The sequence below is a fragment of the Hippoglossus hippoglossus genome, chromosome 24 (assembly GCF_009819705.1).
Source record: "Hippoglossus hippoglossus isolate fHipHip1 chromosome 24, fHipHip1.pri, whole genome shotgun sequence".
Classification (NCBI taxonomy): Eukaryota; Metazoa; Chordata; class Actinopteri; order Pleuronectiformes; family Pleuronectidae; genus Hippoglossus; species Hippoglossus hippoglossus.
Genome location: NC_047174.1, coordinates 17,329,783 through 17,344,960, shown reverse-complemented (window position 1 = coordinate 17,344,960; position 15,178 = coordinate 17,329,783). Strand labels below are relative to the sequence as shown.

The 15,178-nt window shown below is 38.9% G+C and overlaps 1 protein-coding gene across 1 annotated transcript; it reads left to right on the top strand.

The window, feature by feature from the left end:
• Window positions 1-4,315: 4,315 nt before the first annotated feature.
• On the top strand, window positions 4,316-7,648 carry LOC117758026 (adhesion G-protein coupled receptor F1-like). The gene is made up of 5 exons (XM_034579349.1): window positions 4,316-5,008; window positions 5,616-5,657; window positions 6,504-6,554; window positions 6,662-6,728; window positions 7,096-7,648. The coding sequence occupies exons 1-5, from the start codon at window positions 4,535-4,537 to the stop codon at window positions 7,152-7,154; spliced, it is 693 nt and encodes a 230-aa protein (XP_034435240.1). The 5' UTR covers window positions 4,316-4,534; the 3' UTR covers window positions 7,155-7,648.
• The last annotated feature ends 7,530 nt before the right edge of the window (window positions 7,649-15,178 follow it).

Sequence of the window (15,178 nt, the reverse complement as noted above, 5' to 3'; positions counted from 1 at the left end):
CACATACATAGACGCCATAGGGATTCCTCGGGGTGTTCCAGACCAATATAAATTAGCGGATCAAATTGCAGCGGGATTTGAGTCTATCTGGATATGGGTAACTCCCAACAAAAACGTGGATCGCATTAACTACGTCCATTTCAATCTCCAACGCCTCACCAACCTTACTCGAGACGCCATAACAGGCCTATCCGAACAGCTCGCCCCTACTTCCCTTATGGTCACACAGAACCGAATGGCCCTAGACCTCCTACTGGCAGAAAAGGGTGGTGTGTGCACTATGATAGGGAGTTCTTGTTGTACATTTATCCCCAACAATACTGCCCCTGGTGGCTCGGTGACCAGGGCCCTCTCCGCCTTACGCACCATGGCACAGAACATGGCAGAAACACAATGTTTCTCACTCCAATGAACAAACAACACTGTATCTGCAAAACTACTGAAGAGTTTTTAATGCTTGTTTTTAATACACAAAACCAAACACTGTCAGAATGTGAAGATTTGCCCAGCTACTATCAAAGGAGGGACGAACCTGGGAGCGGCTCCTCATCATTGGTGGATTCCAGTTCCAGGATGCTGGGACCACGCCTGTGCACCAGCAAGGGAGAGGCAGGGCTAAAACTCCGGTGACTCCCCCTCGTTATTGACCAATGAAGTTCTACCTACTATTATAAATATTGCACCTGTCGTCCGTTCGGGGCGACTCTTGACTACCCCGTGCTACTGAGTTAGCCGAGGCTGTGTATTGAGTGCCCATAGCTATGTGCACATAGCTATGCTGTACCTTTTCATTGCTTCTGAATAAATACTTGTTGAACCAAACCGAGACCGGCTCTTCTCATATCTCGGGATAAAAGAACACGACAGTAGACATCTCTAGTGAGCTGTCCCTAGCTGTCGTCAGTTGCTTTAACTGCAGACTATAGATCAGTAAGAAAGGCTCAAACACTCAGAATCAAAATAATAATCACCACTTTAGGCTGCTGTAGCTCAGTAAAATTTGCAATGTGCTGCGAGATGACAGGTATGTTGTGCATTTATATCCCCTAATAAACAAAGCAAAAGGATTTTTGAAGGATTTGTTTTCTTTGTTTTCCAAGCAACACAGACATGTTTCATGTGACAAAATGACAGCCATACTGTTTTTAATTTGAATTTTCTTTGGAATTAAATTCTATATTACAGGAGGGGAAGCACCGTCGTGGATTACAGCATCACAGCAACTGCATTTGAAGAAAGCCAAATCGATGCATTCAAATTTGGGATATTTACAAAACTGGCAGAAAGCTATCGTATGATATTTGACAGTAAGTCGGTTTCTGGTAGACATAAAATATTATCTTTTTTGTAACAATGTGTACAGATGACTGTATATTAACTGCCTGGTCTTCCTTTTTTTTTCAAGGCCCAACATCCATAACGTTTGATCGCCCTTTTTTGGGATGAAATGTGATTTTGACTTGTAGTACAATACCAACTTTTCTCAATTTCACTGGCAGCTGGACCGCAGAGTGGAGACGTGACGGCGAGTTAATACTTGAAGATAGTCTACACAGTTTTGCACACAACAGGGATTAGCGAGAAAGTTGCTAAAAGAAGAAGAGAGCATCAAGTGCTTGAGCAGAACTAGTGCATGTTTAAATATGTACGAACTGCTTAAACTTAACAGTTTGTTCTCGTTAAGTTTTTTCATAAACGTGACTTTTTTTCCTGTTGTATTCTATAGGAAACTGTCCATCGTCTTCACACCTCTGAGGCAAATGACCGGCGCCACGAACCGGAGCAAGGGTAAGATTAATGAAGAGACGCGCTGTGCTGTATAAAATACATTGTATACGTTTACTTTATCTGATCTATTTCATCATTGTGTTTTCACAGCCTGAGCCCCTCCACACAACGAGGCAGTCACTGCACATTAGGCCGAGACTCTAGCTGCAAGTCCGGATTTGCAGTGTGGAAAATGACATTATTGTATGTATGTAACTGTTTAGTAATTGTGTTTTTTTACTGTGGATCTTCCAACAGTGATGTAGCGAGGCTATTTCCGTTTATTAATAATGTACTCATGTTACTCATGTTGTTTTCCAGCTGCCTGTACTATGACGTACTAAGACGTACTATCAGCCAGTATGAAAGAACTTCCTGTACATCCAATCGGACCTTGCAGCTCTTGCAGCAGCATTGAGAAGTTCAGGAGTCGACAGAGAAGAAAGAGGGTGTTGTGCCATAATGCATCAAACGTGATACCATAAAATGGTGTGCCTTTCGGCATTCAATAAATTTGGTTATCAAAATAAAATATTAAATATTAATATTTTGTTATTAATATTAAATTATAACTTTAATTGATTAAAGTTACCTCGGGGCACCACCCTTCAAAGGAAGGGAAAAGATAGCCAATTTATTGAATAAGTCTCATAAAGGTTCTAACTACAAATTTGGAACTCTGATTAACAATTAAATTAATAACTATAACCAAAATTACCATATAGATAGTTAGCTAAGTTGAAGGATATGGAGTTCTTGACAGTGTAGAGGTTGGCAAAATTCACTTATGCAACATTAATGAAAAAACATTTGTGAAAGAAAAACATTTATTATGAATATAATAAAGTATAAAAACACAAATTACTAACGGTCTAATTGCTAAACAAAGATAGGTATGTGTGTGTGTCTGTGTGAGTCAGCGTGCTTTCAAAATGGTGGCTGGCCAAAGAGATAACACCCGTCCCCCCCTATTGGAATGTTTACGACCTGTAGAGATAATGAGGTGAAGAGTTATGCGTGTGTCTGTGTGTGTGCCAAATTAGAGAAGGTTGCTAGATGTATGCAAGGAAGGACTGAAGAGCATAACTAGCATTAACTTTCTCAACAACTTGTAACCACAATATCACAACACAAATCAAACTTATAAACATCATACAGAATCGAATAAACAGTCTTGCTTAGCCTAGTATAATTATTAAGCCCAGTTGTGTTACCCTTCCGTAGAAAGGGGAAAAAGAGTTGCTGTGCAGTTCGAAGTTTTGTGTCGTCTTGCTGGTTTCTGTTGAGCTGTGTAGCTCAGTTGCTGGTTGAAGTTTTCAAGCAGGACATCGAGTCGCTGCTAGGAGGTTGATAGAGCTTGGAGGGCGAGGAGGTTTCCTTGGTGAGATGAGCTGGAAGCTGCACCTTTGTGCTCCTCTCGAAGAGTTGGATGGGAAGAGAAGATGTGAGCTGGAGAAGAGGCTCCACAGCCTTCCCTCCTGTGGAAGGATCGTAGGAAGAGGGCAGAAGAGGCTCGACAGCCTTCTCTCCGTAGAGGGAGTGCAGAAAAGAGACAGAAGAGGCAGAGACCTGGCTTTATATTGGCCCGGTGACCTCACAGGTCATGGGGTCCAGAGTGACCAATGTGAGTTGAAACCTGTGTCCCTGGGGGGGTTTTCACACCTCTGATGCCCCCTGGGAGACTGAGTTCCTTGCTCTGGTTTTTGATGGCCCCTGGGAGACTGAGTCTTGGAGGAACATGCGGCTTCAGGCTTTGACTGAACATGTAGGCCGAAGTGTGGTTTCACAAAGAACCATGGCCCAACAAGGGTAAGATTAGATTCATTAGATCATTTTTCAGTTACATGTATAGGTGTATGTTGTCATTGAACTGTGCTAATTGTACTGATTGTGTTTACAGCTGATTGAAGCTGGACAGATGACATGGATCCATCCTTCCACAGCCAGGAGCTCACTGACCTGTGTGCCACACTTCAAATAAGACTGGAAGCTACACTGAATCTCACAGCTACACATCATAGATGTCTACACACTGGAGCAGATTCGGACAGAGTCCCACAAAGAACCTATGACCCAGAGGCGGCAAAGAGACATTTCAAGCTTCACCTGATTAGTTTTTCACTGGCTAGGCCAGTTGTGTTTTTATATTATTTGTGCTGTATGTACATAAAGCTTTGACTCAACATATACCTTGTTCATGTTTTTTTCCCTCTACAATATGTTCAACATATAACATCAAGCATCACATGAATGAATGTATAGTCTTCAGTAACTGCAGTGCTTTTGGTAAAGGCTTACTAATAATTAATAATATATATTAATTAATAATTTATATATATAATATATATATATGAATATATAAATTATTATTAATAATAACTATATATTCATTATTATTATTAATAATATTGTGTGGGAAGGGTTTACCCATGTCATTATAATGACCCAGGGTGACCAATAGCAACAGATCTACCCAGCCCCTACCACTGCGATACCGGGGGTATGTTTCTGCCCATTTGTGTCACGGGCGAACGCGGAATTGGTTATATGCCTCATCATTGAAGCTGTCATATGGAGAAAAATTCGAAAGAGCACCACCTCCTACTTGCGTCATGTGTCCATTATTAACATTGCTTTGTCCCTCCTGATTGCAAACATTTGGTTTATTATTGCAGCAGCCATCTCAGATGCGGAGGTGAAAAACCAACCAGCATGCACTGCGGCCACCTTTTTCATCCATTTTTTCTACCGAGCCCTGTTTTTCTGGATGTTAGCCTCAGCTCTGCTTTTGCTCTACCGCACAGTCAGTGTGTTTGGTGGGGATTTGTCGAAGCGTTCTTTGTTGGCTATCGGATTCTGTTTAGGCTATGGGGCACCCCTCATCATTGCAATCATAACCATAGCTGTAACTGCACCCGCAAACACCTACATCAGAGAAACTGGGGTCTGCTGGCTCAACTGGAATCAGTCCATGGGTCTACTGGCATTTGTGATCCCTGCACTGATTATAGTGGTAATAAACCTGGGCATCCTGTTTGTGGTGTTGTACAAAATGTTGAGGAGAAGGGCAGTGGTAGATGCTGCACAGGCCGCAGAGAGGAACGCTCTTGTGGTTATCGCTCGGACTTTGGCCTTCCTCACACCATTTTTTGGATTAACTTGGGGTCTGGGAGTTGGAACTATGACTGACCCACACAATATAGGAATCCATGTTGCATTTGCATTCTTCAATTCACTGCAGGTAAAATCATAGTGTTTGCTAATACTCTTATGGTGTGTTCACACCGAAACAAGGCACACATTTTTGCGACGTCCTAAACGTGCTGAGGGATAATTTCTGTTTAATCCGGGTTTAATAAACACAAACAGGGAGTATTAGCCTGTTCTATTAGGGGAGAGAGGATGACTACTATCTGAAGCGTTGCAGTGTTGGACATTTGTTGAAATGCCGGGGAAATCAGTGCCGTTGTGTGTGGGTCCATTAGCCCACCCGGTACAGCACACAGCTCGGGGACTGTCACCGCCTCCTACTGGAGCTTTCCAGCACTCCCTGAGGCTGAGCAGTGACTGCTCTGATCACTCTCTAGTTTAGGTCAGTGCCAGGACTGAGTCCGCTAATAGGATGACGTGACATTGTGTCTCACGAATTTGACGCCTGAGTTCAAATATTTCAACTCGAACGTAAAGGGCTCCAAATGTGACGCACATTTGCATCTAGACGCATCTCTGCATTGAGTTTTTATGAAATTCATTCAATTTGTGCCGCGTTTTTGTGAACACACCATTTCAGTTATTTAACGGCTTCTTAATCATGCTCTTACCTGATACCACTTTTTGTCTTTATGAAGGGTTTCTTCATATTGTTGTTTGGAACACTGTTGGACAAAAAGGTAAGTTTGACATCAAAATCTAAGTTTGGATAATTGAAGGCAAAATCCATTCTGAAATACAATCAACATTTTTACATCTTTAACATTGAATTCCTAAGGTTTAATATATGAATATAATGCAGTATCTAAAATCTAGTGACAATAAGTCATGAAACTAATTCTCAGATATTGCTAGAGCAGCCGTTGTAATTTTACAGATAAAGACATTTTCTGGTTTTAATCTCTTTGGTAAAGTTAGGGTGCATTTAAAAAGAAAACACAAGGAGCTTGCCAGTAGCCTTGGTTTTTAGAGAGGATATACAAAACGACAGCAATAATTGATCTTCTGTCCGTACAATTAGAGGAAAACAATGAAACTAATCAGTGCTAAATTGTAGATTGTTAATTGGCTAACAGATTATTTGCTTTTTGATTATGCACTTTTCTGCCAAACTAATAAAAACTGCCACAATATTTAACTATTTCATTAGCTTATGTCAAACTTCCACATTTTAGTCAAGTTTGTCTGTTATTAAAATTAACTTTGAATTTTCTGAAACAATCATACTTGCTCTTGTAGTTTCCCAGGACAGGTTGTAGATTGTCCTGCAGAATTGGGCTCATTTTGATGTCTTGCTGTGGTTGGAATATTTGGTCCTCTGGTGGACCTATTGGGCATGAAAGATAACTAAATAATATCCAGTGACCAAAGTGGGCTGGAGTGGACCGCCACTCGTACCCAACACAAAATAAATCTGCTCAGCAGGTCATTAATATGGGCCAATGGAATTCAAGTTAGCTGAATTTGGCCATTAATGACCTTTTAAAAAAATTGTATGTGCTTATTTTTGAGGATTATCTTTTCAGGTGCGGACAGAAATAGCATTGATGTCACAGACATCCAGAAGTGGGACACGGGTAAGAACATGCTTCTAAATCACATTGATTTGTTTTTTGTTTGGGAGAATCAGGGTTTGTTTTTTAAATATTGTGGTGAATCAAGTATAATCTTATTCTTATTTTAGAGCACCAGCGGTGGAACGTCATCATCAAACGGACTGGGCATTTTCCGCAACTGGAGAAGAGGAAGAGGTAAAGCAACAGTTTAGACAGAAAGACAGATGCTTTCAAAACACTGGTTTAGTTGTTTTATTACCCAGGTTGTGGTGTTCAGTCAATCCAGTACTTTGGTCTAAACCAGGAATTATCAAACCTTACCTAGGGAGCATTTTTTTCCCAGAAAGAAAAGGAAAATATCCGTCCGGAGCACAAAAAATATTTGATGCTGAAACAATACATGAGCATAGGCGTCGACATGTTAACATGACAACATAATGTGAGCATTTTAGCATGCTGACCTCACCAAAGCTCAAATCACCACTGCGAGAAATGCTCTTTGAAATCCATCCTATTTTGCAACCGCAAACCTAATTGTGTTGTTTTGTGAATGTTTTTCCAGATGGTTACAACGTGTCATCTAATGAATCGAGTGCATCGCACTCCTTCATCAACACGTGATGATCGGCTTTGGAAAACCAACTATTACACAATTGTCTTTTCTTCATTGCAGCAACAAACAGGGAAAGATGATCAAAGGTTTATTTAAATCATAATTTGAAGATTTTTATTTAGTCAAAGCATTGCTCACAACAACACTGATGCAATTAGCATAAACGATTTATTTAGTATTACATACTTTTTGTTAAGGTAAAATATAAATGGTATTGTATGAATGATTTGATCGTATGAATGATCATGTTTTTCTTTTCTTTTGTTATTTAATATATTTTGTCTTGTTTACACAGTCACATTATGTGAACTGGTCAGGTCCCCATTGAATGTAGTGATTTACATTCTATGGTGAAGACACACATCAAGGTTTGTGTAAGATTAGGATTTGGCAAGTAGTGGTAATGGTACAGGGTTAGATTAAGTAACTAGTAAATTAAGTCAATGACATCAGAACTCTTCAAGACATGGCTGTGTGTGTGTGTGTGTGTGTGTGTGTGTGTGTGTGTGTGTGTGTGTGTGTGTGTGTGTGTGTCTTTCATTTGAAACTGCAGCTGGATACCACTGGGTCATCACTTTTTGGGTTTTTGCTTTTTTTGAAGCAAAACACAAAAAAGTGATGACCCAGTGGTATCCAGCTGCAGTTTCAAATGAAAGACAAAAATTTAGAAGAATTTATATGTTAAAGAAACAATCAGTGAGGACAAATACTTAAAATCATTGTATTGCAACCAAGGGTGTTACTCTATGGAACGGCTGTGATGGCAATATGAAAACATTTTATAAATTTGAATTTAATTGTGATGGGGAAGTAGCACAGTAAAACAGAATGGGATATGTAAATAACTTTATTTGCTTAAATTTTGTTTATCTGCTGTGTCATGAATGTTTATTTTTACTGATTGAGTTTGAGCTGTCTATGAGGAAAGTGGGAATACTCTGGCATTTCACAAAATGTTTTCACGAAATATGAAAAAAGGGTGTAGCACTCCATAAGTATGCACTTCCAGTGCCTTTTTTTCTTACTTACACATATGTTTTATGTTGTAAGATGTTCAAAATATACAAAAACCTAACCTAATGAGCCTGTGGAGTCATGTGCATAGCCTGTTATTGTCATTTTTCCCAACAGGGTTAACAATGAAGAGCAACAATTACACATAGGAATTGTTACTGTGCTCAGAATGCAACTATTATCTATTATTTTAGGTATAAGCCTGTTACAGTAGTCAGTCTTGAAATGTAACTTCTTCATGGGGGCTGCTTTAAAATGTCTAAAGAGTTTTTTTATATGAAAATCATTACTGTTCTATTGAACAGTTTACAGTGGGAATAAAATAGTAAAACACTTACAGACACAACTGACTGTAGCAGAGGCCAAAGCAAGGATCATTACATCATCTTTGTGTCTCTGCAAATACACAACATGTGTTCGTTTGCTAAAGTAAAGAAAGAAAACATGTTCAGTTTCTATACTCAGCTCTCCATACACTGGATCCTCTGTGTTGCATGGCTAAAATGAGAAGAGAAGTCATGTTACAGAGTTTTGTGGTCAGAGATTAATTTATTTTTCACATCATTGTACTTAAGTTGCTGCAACAACCCCACCCTGTTCAGTACTTTCTGTATGTCCTGTCATGAACAGTGGTGAGTATGCAAATCTTTTGCTAAACTAAAAATAGCAAGACCACAATTTAAATTACATTATTCTGAGTAAAAGCATATACAGACGCAGCGGCTCGCCTCTCTTCTCTTCTGGCTTTCTGTTTTTGTGGAACGCACATAACAAACACATCAAGCACTGTGACACACATCAGGGATTGAAAATAACACACAATGCACAGCCCACACAGGGACTGCAACTTAAAAAACAAATAATGCTTGTACTATTTGTAAATATGCCTTATTCTATCTTCTGTATAAAGTTATTTGCTGCTATTTTTCATGCTTATATTTCTCTATATTTGTACACTATAGATTTGTGAGAGAAGCCTTATACAATTCTATTTTACCTGAGTATAATGACAATAAAGATCTTTGAATTTGAATCTTTGTAAAGTATAACTTTACATGAAATCTAATTTCTCAGGTGAAGTTCATGTACTTCTAAATTGTATTCAAGTACAGTACAAATATTTAGTTACTTTACACCACTGATCATACAGTACATTAAGACTCACTCCCTTTCACATTTTACAACCCCAACTCAGAAAAAGTTGGGACGGTATGGAAAATGCTAATAAAAAAAGAAAGCGGTGATTTCTAAATTTAATTTGACTTGTATTGCATAGCAGACAGTATGAACATAAGATAAGATAACTTCATTTTATTTGTAAATATATATCCATTCCTGCCATTCAGGCCTGCAACACATTCCCATAAAAGTTGGGACAAGGGCAATTTAGGGCAAGTAACGAGGTAGAATGATTAAAAAATGAAGTGATTTGAAATAGGTGATGTCAACAGGTGATTGTAATCATGATTTGGTACAAAAGCAGCATCCAGGAAAGGGCTGGCTCTTCAGGAGCAAAGATGGGCCGAGGATCGCCAGTTTGCCAACAAATGTGTGAGAAAATTATTGGCATTTTTAAAAACAGTGTTCCTCAAAGAAGGATAGGAAGGGATTTGGATATTTCCTCCTCTACAGTGCATAACATCATTAAAAGATTCAAGGAATCTGGAGGGAATTTCAGTGCATAAAGAGCAAGGGCGCTAAGCCTAAACTGACTAACCGTGCTCTCTGATCCCTCAGATGACACAGCATCAAGAACCGTCATTTATCTATAACCAATATAACCACATGGGCTCAGGATTACTTTGGCAAACCTTTGTCAAGCGCTACAATACATAGTTACATCCACAAATGCCAGTTAAAACTTTACTGTGCCAAAAGGAAGCCTTATGTAAACCGTGTGCAGAAGTGCCGTCGACTTCTCTGTGCTCGAAGGCATCTGGGATGGACCATAACACAGTGGAAACGTGTATTGTGGTCAGACGAGTCAGTATTTCAGGTCTTTTTTGGAAGAAATGTGTACTCCAGACCAAAGATGAAAAGGACCATGAACAATGGTGAGGCTGGTTGTTGACTTACCAGCAACAAGTCCAAAAGCCAGTGTCTGTCATGGTATCGGGTTGTGTCAGTTCCCTTTGCAAATGTTTTTACCCTTTCTCTGAAAGTGGTGAGAGATTTTGGAGCAGCATTTGCTGCCTTCAAGACGACATCTTTTCCAGAGACATCCATGCATATTGCAACCCTACTGTTGCACACCTTAAGACTTGTTTGCAGGAAGAATGGGACTAAATGACACCTGAAACGCTTCATCACTTGGTGTCTTAAGTCCCTAAACGTCTTTAAAGTGTTGTGAAAAGGATTGGCAACATTACAAAGTGGTAAATGCTTTACCGTCCTAATTTTTTTTTAAATATGTTACAAGATTTTGTAACATATTTGTTTTTATTGTAATACAGGTCAAAGATCATTTATAAATCACTGTTCTCAATTTTAATTTTAAATGTAACATACCGTCCCAACTTTTTCTGATTTGGGGTTGTATGTTGCAACCTTATGCTTAAACTATTAAAATTAATTTCACCCCATAATGACGAGATGAAAACCAAGTATTATCAAAATGTATCGAAAGGAAAAACATTGCAGAAGCAGGTCTGTCATTATATTTTGACATTTTCAACTGATCCTGTAATGGCTGCAAATCAGAAAATCTTTAGTGAGTTCATCGTGATGGTCAAGGATCCTCATCCTGTGGGGTCAGCACTGAACGGGACTGGTTACATGCGACAGGCATCTACTGTCTGACCGCCTGAAGCAGAGCACTCGATTTGATTAAACAAATATCCATGGAAATTAAGAGGCTCTGTGCATGTGCTGACTGCTCCAGCTGACGTGGAGACATGCCATCAATGCAAATGGTCTTTGAACACAAAGCCTGGTCATCATTCTTTCCCATAACATACTGTAGCCCCACTCCAATATTGGTGTGCACCTGTTTGCCATGAAGCACTGTTGGATTTTTGTTTGCTAATTTCAGCAAAGATGTGTTAATCTTCTGTGTAAAGCCAAGGTAAGAGCTTTTCATCTCTGTGTTTTTATCTTTGTGATGCGATCTGAACAGAACCTATTAATTATTTGAACTAGAGAGAATTAAGATACTAATGCAACACCATGAAATCATGTCAGGCAGGATTTTAAAAAGTTTTTTAACAACCATCTCCTTAATTCCTGTCATCCCCATTTTTGTTACCTCCGCTAAAGAGGTTATGTTTACCTGTCCTGTTTGTTTGTAAGCAATTTTACACAGAATACATGATTTCCATGAGAAAAGGGTGTGGTATGGGTCAAGGAAGAAGCCAATAAAGTTTGGTGCAGATTTGAATCAGGGGGGAGATTCAGGCTTTTTTCTTTCTTTAACATTGCAAGAGGGTGTTTTTCAACTTTTTATACTCTTTTCCCAGGGAATAATTCATTGATCTCGATGGGGGGGGGAAATCAGGCGCATTTATGGAACTGAGTGTGTGCAATTTGGTGGAACTTGACTGAATTTAAGGGGACTGTCGGGCCATGGCGGGTCTACAGGTCATTCTAGTTTCTGCATGTAAAACCCTCACCTTGTGGTCAAGTCAAAACCGAAATCCTTTTCCTTACAAAGCAAAAAATTGAGCATACTAGTTTTGTTCCAGCAACCTAGTTGCTTTGGTTGGTTTTGTATTTATATAGCACTTTTCTAGTCTTGATGACCACTCAAAGCTCTTTACAGTACAGTTACATTCACACACACATTCATACAGTGCATCTATTAGCAGAACTTTTTTTTTGTTCTATGAGGGGCAATTCGGGGTTCAGCATCTTGCCCAAGGACACTTCGGCATGCAGATGGGGAAGACTGGGGATCGAACTGCCGACCTTCAGGTTGACGGACAACCGCTCTACCCCTCAGCCACAGCCGCCTGCTGAAACTAAGCAGTTTCAGTGATCAGATTGAGGTAACCTTTATTGGAGAAGAGACTTAGTGACCGTCTTTGCAGATTTAGAGTAAGTAATTTAGTGATTCATTTTAATTGGAGAGCTGGTTCTGAAGAAAGTTTTTCTAGGGCTGTGAAAATCTTTTGGTCCTGGAAATTGAAAACTGAGGTAATGTGTAATTAAATGAAATACAGTAAATTTAGTAAATAAGAGCTGAGACGTATTATAACTTCTGATCTTGAAATTCAAAAATAACAGTGTATAAAGAAAGCATCAACACCTCTAGCAGTGTCAACAATAAGGGTCAAGCTTTAAATATGATTTGAATATCATATGAATGACATTGCGTTATTATAATTTAATTTGAATTAAATTAAAATAATAATATAGTCAAAATGTAATAATATTATGTTACATATAATTATCATTATTATTATTAAGTGTGATATTTTCCCATAATTTTAAGGGACATTGGATGACCCTGTATGTATTTGTGTACATACAAGCAGCCAAGTACATGTGTTTCCTGTGAAACACATGTACACCTGCTAAAGTGAGTGTATAGCTGTGTCTCAATTCAGGGGTTGCTTCCTTCGGAGGCTGCATTTCATGACCGACTGCTTCACAGCGGCATGACTAAACTATGCTTTTATCCCTGAGAAACAAAGGCTCCAAAGGCTGGATCCTTCTCAGGTCAACCTATCCCAGGATTCATTGTGGTTCAGTAATAAATAGTTTTTCAAAGAGGTAATGGCACCAGCAAGTGAAGAGGCATTCTTGAGTATCACACTTCAACTCAACTGAACAGCTAACTGTACACATTTTAAAATATGTTCTTTTCGTGTCCACGTTCACCTCTTTTGCTGGGCAACAGCAACAAGGGCAGCACAAGCTGGTGACACGATCGCAGAAAGTCTCTATACACCAGAACATCTGATTTTGGCTTTTGTGCTCTACACAACATGACATGTAGATGCAGCCCCTGAATCCAGATACATCTTATGTGTTTGTGTATTTGTGAGGCAGTTCATTGTCATTCTCATCTGACATGTTTTCCCCCCAGAGTAACAATGTTTTCCAGAGTGTGTCTGATTCTGATTGGAGCTGCGTACATCTACTATCAGGTAAATATGCTTCTCAGTCTGGGTTATATACTTTAAGACAGAAATATAACCAAGTGAATGTTTTGAATATACCCACTGTAATTCTGTCTTTATACTCTTATTACATTTTTGTTCAATCAATTAAATCTTGCATGTATAATAACATTAATTGACTAAATATTAAAAAGACAAAATAGAACTTTGTATTTACTGTAGAGCCTATGTAGCTGTTTTTTCCTCTGCAGGTATATAAACATGTATATATTTTAATTTGACATAAGACTGAATCATGATAGAAAGTATAAATCTGTTGTTTACCTGTTCTTGTCATTGCAGGTCAATGCAGCAGGTGAGTCGTTTGGCAACATTGTCATACATTCAATAAGATTTTTCAGAAACCTCCGTAAATTGGACAAGAATTAAAGGGCTGAGTTCACCATTATATAAATAGGCCAAATTGTGTAGAATTTTAGATACATTACAATAGAACTGTTAGCGGATTCCTCATGGGGCAGAGAAAACTCAGTGGCAGATCCTTGGGCGGGGCCAAGGGGGCATTAGCCCCAGCTGATATCTGATTGGTCCATGAAGTGCCCCTGTCCCGGCAGTAATTTTTTTATATAAACGAATCACTTAATAATTATATTACAATAAAGGTGACAATTTGCAGCATTTCCCACAGAACTAATTCAGTCTAAGGCAGTAACAGGTATAAAAGTGCATGTGCATGAAGGTCACCCTCATGCACAAAATTTTTTAAAGCCGTTTTCAAACATTTGGTTACAGAGTTTACCACTAGTCTGCCTTTCATACATGCAAAACACAGCGGTGAAAGGTATCTATTGACATAAATAATCCTAGTGATGTTTTCACTTGTGTGTTTCATCTAAATTGTACAAATAGTTGTTTTCTCTTCTTTAGAATAGGCCCTTTATATTTAAATACTTAATATTTACTAAGGGGCGGGTCTTTTTGGAGGCCGCCATGGAGGCCGCCATGTTTTTTACAGTCGTCAAAAGTGGACAAACTAAACACCTTTTCAGTTTTTATGACAACTGAAGGCTACCCCATGTTCTCTTTCATGCTTGGAAGGGGCGAGTGAGATGATGGGTATTCAGCTGCAACATGCAACTTCTCCACTAGATGTCACTAAATTCTACACACTGAAACCTTAAAGCTAACTACAAAGGAGGGAGGTCCACACAGCAACCATTTAAATAAACAATGATTTATTGAAATCAAATCAAAATTAAGCAAAGCATAGTAGGTTTGATCAGTAATCAGCAGTGAGGGGTGGGTGTTGGGTGATGTGTAACTGCCGGTGTGAGTTAAAGGTTCAGTGTGTAGAATAGAGTCACATCTAGTGGTGAAGTTGCATGTTGCAGCTGAACACCCCTCACCTCACCCTCCCCTTCCAAACATGAAAGAGAACCTGTGGTAGCCTTCAGTTGTCATAAAAACTCAAAAAGTGTTTAGTTTGTCCAGTTTGAGCTACTGTAAAAAACGTGGTGGCATCCGTAGAGAGGACCCGTTACTGATGTAAATATAAAGTATTTTAAATATAAAGGGCCCATTCTAGAGTAAAGAAAACAATAATCATACGGTTTACATGATCACACACAAGTGAGAACATCACTAGGATTTTTTCATATTTTATTTCTGCCAATAAATCCCTTTTAGCTGAATCTTACACACTGAACCTTTAACATAAACGATCTGTAACCATAGCTAAACTAAAAACAAACAAAACAGAACCAAACCCAAAAAGCTCTTATCAGGAGGGAGAGAGAGAGCGAGCCATCTTGATACTATAGGGCTACACTCTCTTATGTATCAGATTATTTAAATTTATTATTTAAACTGTGTTGCTATAAATCCAAAAAGATAACACACAAAAATATTGTTTTGTAGAGGTCTACATTGGTGAGCTGGACGTGGAAAATAACATCACG

Excerpts from the sequence above, each read along its gene's own strand:
- LOC117758026 (XM_034579349.1), top strand. The coding sequence starts at position 4,535 with ATGTTAGCCTCAGCTCTGCTTTTGCTCTACCGCACAGTCAGTGTGTTT. Across the intron at positions 5,009-5,615 it reads CATTCTTCAATTCACTGCAG|GGTTTCTTCATATTGTTGTT; the intron begins GTAAAATCATAG and ends GTCTTTATGAAG. Across the intron at positions 6,729-7,095 it reads CAACTGGAGAAGAGGAAGAG|ATGGTTACAACGTGTCATCT; the intron begins GTAAAGCAACAG and ends ATGTTTTTCCAG.